We start from the raw sequence: 11,776 nt of genomic DNA on the forward strand, positions 1-11,776 counted from the left end.
ATAGCGACGCCATTCCCTTACGTACGTTAAAACTGTCTCATTCTTATCATTGTTACGTCGTTGTCTAAGGTTGCCCGGTTCCCCACCGCTTCCGTTGCTCTAGCTAGAGCTCTTGAGATCTTAGACAAACTTGCAGCTGCCCCCTTCACTTTCCAAGTTCAATCTTTCAGGGCATTTGCTAGCTACTCTCCGCTGGTCTTTGCTATACAGTCTCTTCACAAGCAGAAGCATACAACCGTATCAATATGGTTGCCATGGAGTCTGGAGGGGTCTCCCCCTTCCCAGCATCACGGACATCCACTCCCTCCAGCCAGAATCCCAATGGCCCTCGCCAGACCAAGATCTGTGTCTACTGTGGCTCCATGCCGGGCGAGAGCCCAGCGCACATGGAAGCAGCCCGGGAACTGGCGCGCACAATGGCGGCAAACAATATTGGACTAGGTGAGTCACTCGGCGACGGTCCCTGCGTCCGATCTTCAATGCGCGCCCCGCCGAACACCGCGCTGACCTGCATGCAGTCTATGGGGGCGGAACAGTCGGTCTGATGGGCGAGGTCGCAAAGACGCTGGTGGCCCTGTCCGGTCCGGACGCCGTCCACGGCATCATACCCGAGGCGCTGGTCAAGTACGAGCGGGATCCAACCTACACCTCCACGGTGGTCAATGGGGACAAGCCGCTGGCCATCCCCGAGGAGAAGACATTTGGCAAGACGACGGTCGTTAAAGATATGCACACGCGCAAACAAATGATGGCGCAGGAGGTCATAGCCGGCGGCCCTGGCAGCGGCTTCATCGCGTTGAGCGGGGGTTACGGAACGATGGAGGAATTGCTCGAGGTCTGCACTTGGAACCAGCTGGGCATCCACAACAGGGGCGTATGCGTTCTGAATGTCGACGGGTTCTATGACGGGCTGCTCGAGTGGATCAAGAAAAGTGTTCAGCAGGGTTTCATCAAGAGCAGGAACGCAGACATCTTGGTCACAGCCACTACGGCGGCAGATGCTATCAAGGCGCTGCGGGACTACAAAGTGTCCGAGGCTGTGTACAAGCTCTCCTGGGGTAATGAGTGATGTCGCATCAGCATAGCTAGATGTCTTGTGGAGTTTTGGTGCTACATATCGGCTATGCGTTTCGCTACGGCACGGGACAAAGTAGCAGGACATGGCTCATGACTTGTACGTTTTAGGAGGCAGTGGATAGATATGGCCCTGATAGAATGCCTACTCTCTAACGTCTCGGCAAAATAAATACGCCTCTCTGGAAGAACCTGGTTTTGTCCTTTGCAAGCCTCTAATACCTGTTTAATAGTACACATCCGTAGGCAGGATCAGTGTGACTATTCGTTTCCACTGGATGCGCTGCCTCTGGAGGGATTCTCCTGAACAAACACCTAGCTGTCCACCTCCATTCCCTCGCCAGTCGCCTCCTCATCTCCGCCTCCCTGGCCATCATCTGCGACGCTGTCGATCCAGGCTCGCACTTCCTGGCCGTCGAAGACCTTGAAGGACTCAACATTCTTCTTGCCTTCCTTCGACACTGTGACACCCACAATACCGACACTCGTGTTCTCGACTGTCAGCTCCCGGTCCTGCACCAAACTCTCCTTCAGTGCTTTGAGGCCATGCCGGACGAGCTCCTCGCGATCACACGACTCGAAACTGTCAATGTTCTTCTCCAGGTACGTCCTCGCCATCTGGGACCGCGCGCCGATGGCGAACGCGACCATCTCCTCGGTCATGCCACTGGGCTGGAATTCGAACAGATGCGGGCCCTTCTCGTCCACGCCGGCCACCAGCAGTCCCACGCCGTATGGACGCTTGCCGTAGTGTTGCGTGTTAATCTGCGCCTTCTCACCGATCATCTCGACCAGGCTGCGTAGGGGCATATCTCGACCGTACGTGAGACGGTGTCCTAGGCATTGCTGCTTCATGAAGTTGGACAGCACGCGCGCGTCTGATGTCAGGCCGGCGATGGCGATGCCGACATGCTCGTCGATGGAAAATAGCTTCTTTTGATAGGAGGAGAGTTCTTCGGCATTTCGCTGTTAAGATGAGGCCGTTTGTCAGCTTGATTTCATGTATATGGATCTTCGTGGAGTGAATCACCGTACCTTGATAGCTACTAGTACAGCATGTGTCTTGCTGGCAATTCCCACGACCACGGAACCCTGCTTCACTGCCTCCGCCGCATATTCGACCTGGAATATTCGCCCTTGAGGAGAGCTGGGAGCTTGTCAGCGCGACGCCACGAACAGCGGTCTCGAGAGCTTCACGTACAATGTGACGGAGTCATTGTCGTAATTGTTTCTGAACATCTTGATCAGAGACTAGATTGAGTAATGAAAACCAGATTCACGTCAGGGAAGTCAGCATAGAGTTTTGGGGGGATTGTCGTCGCTGCGTTTGGCGGGCTGGAGCTTTGACGAGGGACGACTACTACAGCTGGCTAGACAGTTCGTTCGCAGGCAGCTTCAGAGCTTCGTACTCCGCTGGGAAGAGGCTCCGCCAGCCGCCCTGCAACAAAAACTGCGCTAGCCCACTTTCGAGCTAGCTCAACTCAGGTCCTGAGGCAACCACGCTCTACTGTGTGGTGTGTCTAAGCTTCCTAGCTTTGGGGCCCATTGCGCAAGGTAAAACCACCCGTCCGTGGAACATCCCGCCGAGGCTGACGACTGCGAGTTCACATCATCCATCCAACCTGCTGCAGCGACCAGCTCCCTCTACCTCCCACCCTTCTCTTCTGGTGATAACAGTCAGGTCCTTCCCGTAAGGAGAGATTTGCTGTCTGCTATCCACACAGTCTATATCAAGCTTCCTCGCCGTCTCCGAAGTTTCCCCAGCCTCCGACCCCCGCTACGGCGGCCCCGAACCTATGACGATGCCTACCGCCGGGCTGAAGACAATTATCGCCCTTTCCTTTGTACTCGCTGTCGGCTTTCTCCTCGTGATTTTGTCTTGCGCGCTATGGAAGGTCTACTATCCGCTCCTCGTCGTCGCGACCTACGTGCTAGCGCCGTTGCCGAACTGGATTTGCGGGCGCTGCGCCAACCCTGATGACTTCGTTGAGAGCTCTGGATCGGCTATTGTTGATTTTGGCCGATTCTGCACGGGCTTCCTGGTTGTCATGGGTATCGGTATGTATTTATGGGCGCCATCTCGTCCAAAAAGAAACTTGGCGCTGACTGCTATTTCGCTTTAGCTCTTCCCGTCGTCCTCGCCCACTCCAACTTGATCGAGATTGGCGCCATGGTCATGTCAATTGCCGGCGGCCTGCTGATCTACGGAACCATCATTAGCTTCAGCATGTTCTTCCAGGAGGAGCAAGAGTTCTAAGACAGACCGATTCAACGATAAAAGCATCAAAGTGTCGAAGAAGGAAGAGAAGGCCACTGTATTCAAAGTGTCACACTAATTACGGTTGCATTGGGGTTCATTTACATGGCGAGGTTCGTTCCGGGTCAGGTTCGGAGCTGGAATTCGTATCTATCAGCATGAATAAATCTCTAGGTTGATTTGATTCTATGTGTCCTAGATTGCTCCGTTGAGTCTAGTGCCCGGCCCATATTGGCCGTCTTTGTGTTGAACTGATAAGTTGAGTATCCTGTGTATCCCAATACCGTGAACGCCTCGCTTCCCTTTCATTCATCCCTTTCCGTAAAAAGTCCCAATGGGCCGGCAAGCTTTGTGAGCATCTCCTCACGCTCGCCATCAGCTGTGCTGAGAATTGTAACAGCTCCACCAGCGCCAATATGCCAGACCTCTTGATCTTCTCCCTCGGCGTCCGCAGCTCGCTCATCGTCCCAGCGGAACATGCTCCGGATAGTGACGCTCCAATCTCCTCTGCCCGAGACGCACATGTAGCCAACTACTCCCGAGTACAGGCTTCGCTCCTTGTGCTGCTCAATCTCCTGAAGAATCTCACAGCTGCGCTTCTTTGGCGCACCCGTCATACTGCCGGGTGGCAGGCTTGCTGCAAGGACATCCAGTCCGGTGTACCTTTTATGCTCGTTGCTTGCCGGCCTCGGCAGCTGTCCCTCGACAACCGTGATCATTTGAAACACACTTTGATATTCCTCGACTTTCATCAGCTCCGGCACGGCGACATTGCCAGGACCGCAGATGCTATGCAAATCATGACGAACGAGGTCAACAATCATCAGATTCTCCGCCTCCTCCTTTGGGACATGCAAGATCTCCTCGGCTTGCTTCAGTGTCGACACAGCATCCGACTTGCGCACCGTCCCTTTCATAGGCTTCATAGAGCAGAGGCCACGACGGTCGTATTGGAGAAACCGCTCTGGAGAGCTGCTTACGAGAGTTGCACCACCGAGGCGTATATAAGACGCAAAGGGAGCAGGTTGCCGTGTCCGCAAAGCTCTATACAGCTTCCAGGATGTGGGTGTCTTGGTTGGCAATCGTCGTTTCTTGGCTAACGGAATGGCCATTTCATGTTCGTGGCTCGTTCGAGAATCACCACGTAGTCCAATGAGGGTAGTTTGATCAGTGAGGCAGAGCTCGTATGAATCACCCGCTGCAATGAAATCTTGACAGAGCCGAACTTTTGCTTCGTAAGTGGTTGCATCCGGTCTGCGTATCGTCACGCCAGAAAATTGACTCTCTTGACGATCAACAGTGTAGTCACACGAAGCATGCTGCCACATGTGGGAACTCTCAAGTTTCCCAGCGATCGTATCTAGCCACAAACTAGCTTTGCCCTCCGAGGAGTGTAGATAATTGATGTAAAGAAGATTCTTGACGTGATCAACGACGATGCTCTTCGTAACCCATGCCAGACAAACATCAGGTCGATGATGTTGCCTCGCTCCAAGAAAGCTAACACCAATATCTTTCAAGCCTTGCTCATAGGTGATATAACCGATAAATCCTCCTAGAAAGGGGATGTCAGTCAGACCTTCCGCATCAATTCGTCTCGCATCATGGAATTCAGCAAGGAGCTGCCAGATACTTTGGCCACTTTTCATTGGCACCGCTCCCTCGACATTGATTGATTTGCCTTCGAGGTATTCGAGTCGTAGGGTCGCGTGGTCATTCCCAACATGATGCTCGATTCTCAGGGCTTCCGGCACATCCAATGCAATGATACTGTACTGTCCACGAACGTCTACTGCTGTTTTAGGAAGCGGTGTCCTCGCATTCGCTGAATCAAGAATGAGGTGCTCCGAATCCTTCCTCTGCAAAATCTCCACAATGTCGGGGATCTGCACGTGGTCAGGCAGATGTATTGTTCGTTGTTGCAATCGTGCATCAACTCCAAAGGATGACCATAGCTTCAGCCACGGCTGAGAGGATGATTCAGAAGGCCGGCACAGGCGAGTGGCTTGATGTAGTAGACTGGGCTTAACCGCATTCCTCGCCAAAATATGATCGTTTAAGCCGACGCTCCTGCCCTTCTCTTGATTCCACTGAAGTGCTTCGTGAAACCAATTTTTGATCACATTATTGCCCTGCACTTCTGTGCAGACTGACTCTGGGTGGTACTGTACTCCCCAGAATGGCCTACTCCTATGTTTCATGGCCATCAGAATTCTCTCTTTCGAATCACCACGGTCTTCCTCCACCCATGCCAGGGGAACGACATCAGGGTATTTTGACGATGCCTCCCACTTGTTGTCGTCCCACTTGACTAGATCAACGTCATCTTGCCCGATGTCGACACAGAGACTGTGGTACAGTGTGGCTTTGAATTCTCCAACACCATCAAAGATATTTCCCTTCTTAGCGCCTCGAGAAGTTTGGTGGTCTATACTCCGGACCATCCCATGGAGGCCCCGCTGAAGTCTTCGAACTTTACCTCCACAGCCCAGAGCGAGGCTCTGAAACCCCAAACAAACTCCCAATGCTGGTATCACATCCTCTTCTGAAAGGTCCCAAATGTATCTCATAAGACCGACATCCTTCTCTGCTTCGGGTGATCCGGGACCCGGACCACAGACCACGGCCGTGTAATGAGATAATTCTCGCCGAAAATCACTTTTGAAATTTGGGCTTGCCGGATCAAGAAGGGGTGTGTCAATAGGCAAGACGTGAACATCTACGCCGAGGAGAGTGGTGAGCAAGGAGGTGATATTGTTCGAGAACGAGTCATAAGCATCGAGGAACAAGATTCGGTGACGAGGGCTCAGGTGACGAGGGCTCATCCTGCTAAGAAGTCACCCAGTCTTGACTCGGGTGGTCACTTTGTGTCCCCAAGATGCTTTATTCCTGCATCTAGGCTGTGAGAATTGGAAAGGAATGGGTGAGGAATGTTGAATATAACTCCACGGGTAGTCCGTGGTGAAATTTAAATTTTTGTCGGTCAAAGTCGGTAAGCGAAAGCCACACGCCCCGGTGTTAGTGCGCGCTTCCTCCCGCCGCCAACCGTGCTGGACTTACCGAAAAGCCAAGGGATCAAAAATTTGAAAGGTAGAGGAGGAAAATGTCTTACTGCTAATCATGATAGGATATGCCTGGGTAGTTATTATGAATAGAAACGCGGTTACCTCTCTAACATTGCTTTACCAGTGCGGGGGACGCCGAGAAAGAGTGACGGGTTTCAAAGCCTCAAACATCAGCTTCAGTTGGGGAATATATGCCAGTAAATAAGGGTTTTGATAAATACAAAGGTGTGTCTGTAATCAAACACCGTCTATCATTCGGGACGATGTCTTGTTCTCTTAGTGTAAGCTTACTCGCGGTCTCGGACAAAGAGATGACATGGCTGTCGGGAGTGCCATATTCTCCTTTCCTTCGCGCCTAAAGCTGCATTAAGCATCGTCTGGGTATCTGAACGAGGTCTGCCCGAATCACGCTTCTTCTCCTCATCTGTCCTCGGCTTCCACAATTGGGTCTCTTCCACGGATGCAGTAAGTTCGAATTCGCCCCGACACAAGGCGGTTACGCCTATGGTGAAGTCCGTGCTGGATTTGCCCTGTAGTAGGGGTAGGGCTTGCTGCAAAGTTCCATTCCAAGCGAATTTTCTCGTGAAATCAAGAGCGACATTCAAGGGTCGATGACACAATGCTGGCATAAGCCTTAGCATTGGGTATATTGGTTGGTCCGTTCTATTCGTGATATGCACCTTGACTTGTGCAAAATCATCCACAAAGATGGCATTTCTGTTGCGCCTCTGGCCACTGGCACTTGGATCTTCAACAGAAATGTCGATGCCAACCTCATCGACTTTGACTGCCTCTGTCATTCGAGACGTAAGGCGCATACTTCGCAACTCTATAGTTCCGCTTCTATTATGCCCAGAGGCGGTTCTCCATGTGCCTTTGATGCTGTCTAGGATCCTCTCGCGATACCAGAATGCCTCTCTGTTCGCTCGTTCTGTATCCGGCGAGATTTTGCTCGCACTCACGACAAATTGACGTTGCCGGGATGGATTGAGCGCGGGTATTGAGGCATGAGGATCCTCCAAGTATATGCGCTTCAATGGGAGTAATACTCGACTAGTATTACCTGGCAGTATATGCTCCTCAATCAGCGTGCCATCCTCAATTTCGAGCTGCGCGACCATGTTGCTTGGCCAGGCATTCCTTAGGTCTAATAGCAACAAGCAGTACTTGTCAGCTGTGAGTACGTAACTCTGGCCACCAACTTTGTTTGTCCGGTTCCAAAGAGGTTGTGGGATACTACCATGAAGAGGTAGTATATCCATTCGGGACACCTCAACACTTGCATTGACAGTGACAGTCAACTGAAGAGAGACTTGACGGGTGTAGAACTTGTCTTTGACTTCCTCGGGCGGAACACCGAGGTGTGCGTAATCGACTTGGATCGTGCCGGCTGTCAAGCCTGGTTTGCCAAGAATCTCAAAATCAAATGTCGCTGTATCACCAGGAGCTATATATCGCTTGGTTTTCGCATTTTTTCGTAGGCGTAGTGCTTGCTTCTTCGCAAGAATGAGCTCATATTCGTACAACTCGGCAGGCGTGGCTTCGCGATTGTTGAGGCGGCCTTGCAAAGCTTCTTGTGTTGAGTCTTGGAATGAGAAGAGGAGGAAATCCGCTGGCGTAGTCGTCGAAAGGTTCTGAAGTGTGACGGAAAAGGCCTGTCTCTCTCCTTCAAGAACCATCACGGATGATTGTGGCAGGGTGGTTGACTTGACGACCACGACAGGCTGCTGTGAAATCACATTGAGACCAACGTGTTCCGTCTTTGGTGCACTAGGAGGCGGCAGAGACATGTGTAAGTCTAAGGAAGATAGCCCAATAGCTTTGACCTTCACCTCCGTGTCCGGTGCCCATGGCTGAGGGAATATGGGGAACCGTCTCTCTCGACAGCCTCTTACTCGTACAATGGCACCGGTCACATGGAGTGATCCAGACTCTTTCGGCGTGCCACCAATCCTTAATGTTTGAGTGCGGTATGCGCCAATTATGGCACTCTCGACCGACGACTCGAACTGGATACCTTCAGTATCTAATCGCACACTCTCAATGTCTACTTCGATATCGAAGGGATTTTGTAGTGTGAGCTTGAAGATTGCGGCTTCTCCAGCGACAAGATTATTCAGGGCAGCCTCCTTATCTGGCTGCTTCTGGAACGGGTTGTGAATAAACGGGTTGACATCCTGAGATGTTCTCACCGCTGAGGCTCCTGGTAGCTCTGATTTCAGGTGTTCCACCGGTGTCCTCGTACGGGCAAGAGGTTCCAGTTTCACGCCTCTAAGGAGGAATTCGTCCCAGTACTCTGCTTCGAGGTGGCCCAAGCCAAGCCGTTTGGTGAGGCTGAAAGTTTTCGAGATATTTGTGACCAGTCGAACTTGCTCATCAACTGCCAATTGGGGGGATGCATCTTCTCGCCGTGGCCCAGGCGCAACACCACTCCCTGCTGTCCGCAATAGATCGCTTGAGAATTTCAAGACCCCAGCGAAATCTGGCAAGGCCTCGGAAAAGTTGATGCAAGCACGGAGAATGTTAATCTTGATCTGCTGCATGCCAAACAGTCGAGCGACAGACTGTCTTTGGATTCTCGCGATACAACCCGCATCCGAGTCATCGGGAAGCATCTTGGCATCATTAAGAACATGCGAGCCAACATCAAAGTTGACTACGCCGTACGTCTTGAGTATTAGGTCCAGGAATGCATCAACGCCATATTCTACGTCAGACTCGGCCAAATCAAGTGCTGCCGAGCCATTCACTTGCCCATTTGCACCGTTCAGGGCGACAAGCCCGGCTGCAGGATGGATTCCCACCTCAGCCGCACCACGGGTCCGTGCCTCAACAAAGCCTCCAATCAGTACGGATATCAGCTCACGGACGACCATGGCTTTCTTTCTCTGAAATCCGAGTACACTGAGCACAGACGCAATGCCGCTTAGTATGACTATCCGGTCCACTGTAGTCAGCAACTCTGATGACGAGGCTGGAAAAGCGCGGAACAGCATATTGACAATCTGTGTCCGTGTAGGGATAATAGAAAAGCGAGGTGATGTGGTGAGAGGCTTGTCAGGGGCTGTCCCCAGAACTATGATTTCCAAAGCTCTCTGCCCCAGCTGACCTTGTGAAACATGTAGCGCGGAAAGTATCCTGCAGAACCTGATGATGGCCTCGGACAAAGGAAGTGGGGGTAAATGTTCAGCCGAGATCCTCGAGTACAATGCAACTATCCTGTCTAGCAAGTCAGGCAGGATAACTTGGAAGTTTCGCAGGTGCTTCGGTTGGTTTGGGTCGGTTTTGGCAGCCTCTTCCACAGCAGTAGTAGATGCAGCAGCTTTCTCTGGCGGTGGAAGGCACACCGTTGGGACGGTGAACTCGATTTCAGCCCACGCCAGTAGCAGAAGACTTATCACAATGAGCTCTAGAGCTTTGCCGTGCCAGAGATGGTCATTAGTTGACTTTGCTACAGATGCGCCTTCAATGAGCTCCTTCAAAGCGTCAGTCCAACGGCCTGCCTGCAAGTATAGGGAGCCCATGACAATAGTCACACGGCCCTTGCCCTTGTTTCTCCATCTTTCATTAAGGCCACCGGGCCCAAACCCCTGTACTGTGACGCGGTCTTGACTCTGTGTCCTAAAGCCTTCTGCTGTTCCCGGACGAGGGTTTTGTTCCGGACTTGTTGGCTCCGAATTAGGGCCATTGGGTAGTTCGTCAAAGGTTGTAGGCGGGTTTGATAAGCCACTCTTCACTGGTGTCGAAGGACGAGTTGGACTAGATCCTCCGGAGCCGATAGGTGACCCTTTAAAAGACACAGGCATAGACATGCGATTCTGAGTCTTGTCCGGTATGCCACTTGTGGAGCTCGACCTTGTGTTATTAGGTAGAGAGTACTGCGAGTTTCTTCGAGCTAAAGGGTTTGAATCCTCCGCCCAGGCTGAGCCATTAAGCTGCTTTGTGGTCGAATGCCCAGGAGAGTCAATGTATGACTTGGCTTCAAACATCTTGGCCAGCGTTGTCATCTCTGCAAGTAGCATTGACGAAATGTCGCACATAACAGTCCTCATAGTCGTCCTTTTACTTTGCTCCGGCGGAGGTATTGTTACGAGCCCCTCTGGTATATGTATAGTGACGTCTTGCGGAGCCACATAGTCAAAGACAAGGACCTGGTGTACAATTGCCTTCGGATATACATCTCTGAGGGTTTCCAGTTCTTGATCTAGTGTCCGGATGTTCCGTTCCACAAAGGTTGGGCCTCCTGATTGCCTCTTAGAAAACAGAACTCTCTCCAACTCTAAACCATCGGCCAACGCAATTACTACTAAGGGTTCTCGGTATAGGTCGAACGGGGAAAGAGCCAAATGGGACGGAGGCGGCACGTGTGCGATGAGCTCGTAAAATATTGCTCCACTAGGGAATGCCAATGGCGAGAACATGTCTAGGATGGCAAGTCAGCATATGGTAAATCTCGATATGATCCGAGGTGCTTTACTCCTGTTCGGACGCGCATCAGCGCTGATGTCCCGCAGGTGGACCACCTGTTCGCCATTGAGCCTCTCGACAAAGGAGACGAATCGCTCGCGCTTGATCTGCCCAATTGGCAGAACCAGTGCCTTCACCCTCGCAGGGGCAATAGGCAAAAGACTGTCGGCAGTCATCGTCCTAAAGTCATGCCCATAACGCTATCTGGAAGCAGGCTGGTAGGATGCAGTCTTGGACATGTCGACCGTCTAGGAACGTATTGCTCGTGGTGAAAGTGCTCGCTCGCTATGCGGAGAAACAATGCGTTAATGGACGTAAAACAAAATCTTCGATATTTTGCTCAGAAATGCCCCGATTTTGGCTTGTTCAAATGCCAGTGCTTGCTTGTAGCAGCAGCAGCAGGAGCACTGTAAGATATGTAAGGAGCTCCTCTTGCCAGCATGTCGCATCTCGAGTTGCCCAGCGCTAGGTCCCCAGTTCTTGTAGACTAGACCCACCCCCCCCCCCCCAAAAACACGCCCCAACCCAGGGGCCAAGGTATACCCAGTGGGCCACATATATCTGTCGAGGTTCGTTCTCAGCTTCAATCAAAGCTGTCGCGCAAAGACCACGAAACTGGCCCCCAAAAAAATCACGCCCCAGAGCCAGTCCCCACAAGCTACCTACTGGTTTGTTTGTCGACTGTACTGACCAGACTAAGCCCAAGAGCTTCGATGCAGAAGCGGAATCCCTGGCATACAAATCTGTTAGCCCTACGTCAATTTCGGATCAGATACGGCTCAAAACACCAAACGAGCCTCCGTTAGAGGCCCCATGGGCTATTCCACACAAGCAAGGACAAGCAGGCACACTACGAGACACCCATGCCAAAATCATCCAAGCCACACGGCCCTTGCCAGGTAGTGGGCTGCCA

At 52.0% G+C, this 11,776-nt stretch overlaps 5 protein-coding genes across 5 annotated transcripts; 2 read left to right on the top strand and 3 right to left on the bottom strand.

Moving 5' to 3' along the window:
* Nucleotides 1-245: 245 nt before the first annotated feature.
* UCRPA7_7823 (putative lysine decarboxylase protein) lies at nt 246-1,069 on the top strand (the record flags this gene model as incomplete). Its single annotated transcript, XM_007920345.1, has 2 exons — nt 246-441; nt 519-1,069. 2 exons carry the CDS (start codon nt 246-248, stop codon nt 1,067-1,069), a joined length of 747 nt encoding a protein of 248 aa, XP_007918536.1.
* A 320-nt stretch (nt 1,070-1,389) lies between these two features.
* UCRPA7_7824 (putative proteasome subunit alpha type-1 protein) lies at nt 1,390-2,313 on the bottom strand (the record flags this gene model as incomplete). The annotated part of the gene is made up of 3 exons (XM_007920346.1): nt 1,390-2,040; nt 2,110-2,221; nt 2,276-2,313. The coding sequence occupies 3 exons, from the start codon at nt 2,311-2,313 to the stop codon at nt 1,390-1,392; spliced, it is 801 nt and encodes a 266-aa protein (XP_007918537.1).
* A 557-nt stretch (nt 2,314-2,870) lies between these two features.
* UCRPA7_7825 (putative vacuolar protein sorting 55 superfamily protein) lies at nt 2,871-3,331 on the top strand (the record flags this gene model as incomplete). Its single annotated transcript, XM_007920347.1, has 2 exons — nt 2,871-3,132; nt 3,198-3,331. 2 exons carry the CDS (start codon nt 2,871-2,873, stop codon nt 3,329-3,331), a joined length of 396 nt encoding a protein of 131 aa, XP_007918538.1.
* Nucleotides 3,332-3,636: 305 nt separating this feature from the next.
* Nucleotides 3,637-4,257, bottom strand: UCRPA7_7826 (putative aminodeoxychorismate synthase protein; the record flags this gene model as incomplete). Its single annotated transcript, XM_007920348.1, has 1 exon — nt 3,637-4,257. The coding sequence occupies one exon, from the start codon at nt 4,255-4,257 to the stop codon at nt 3,637-3,639; it is 621 nt and encodes a 206-aa protein (XP_007918539.1).
* A 3,280-nt stretch (nt 4,258-7,537) lies between these two features.
* On the bottom strand, nt 7,538-9,392 carry UCRPA7_7827 (putative hypercellular protein a protein; the record flags this gene model as incomplete). Its single annotated transcript, XM_007920349.1, has 2 exons — nt 7,538-7,543; nt 7,599-9,392. The coding sequence occupies 2 exons, from the start codon at nt 9,390-9,392 to the stop codon at nt 7,538-7,540; spliced, it is 1,800 nt and encodes a 599-aa protein (XP_007918540.1).
* Nucleotides 9,393-11,776: the final 2,384 nt, after the last annotated feature.

Source organism: Phaeoacremonium minimum, assembly GCF_000392275.1.
Source record: "Phaeoacremonium minimum UCRPA7 unplaced genomic scaffold PA7_03_scaffold_558, whole genome shotgun sequence".
NCBI classification, from domain to species: domain Eukaryota; kingdom Fungi; phylum Ascomycota; class Sordariomycetes; order Togniniales; family Togniniaceae; genus Phaeoacremonium; species Phaeoacremonium minimum.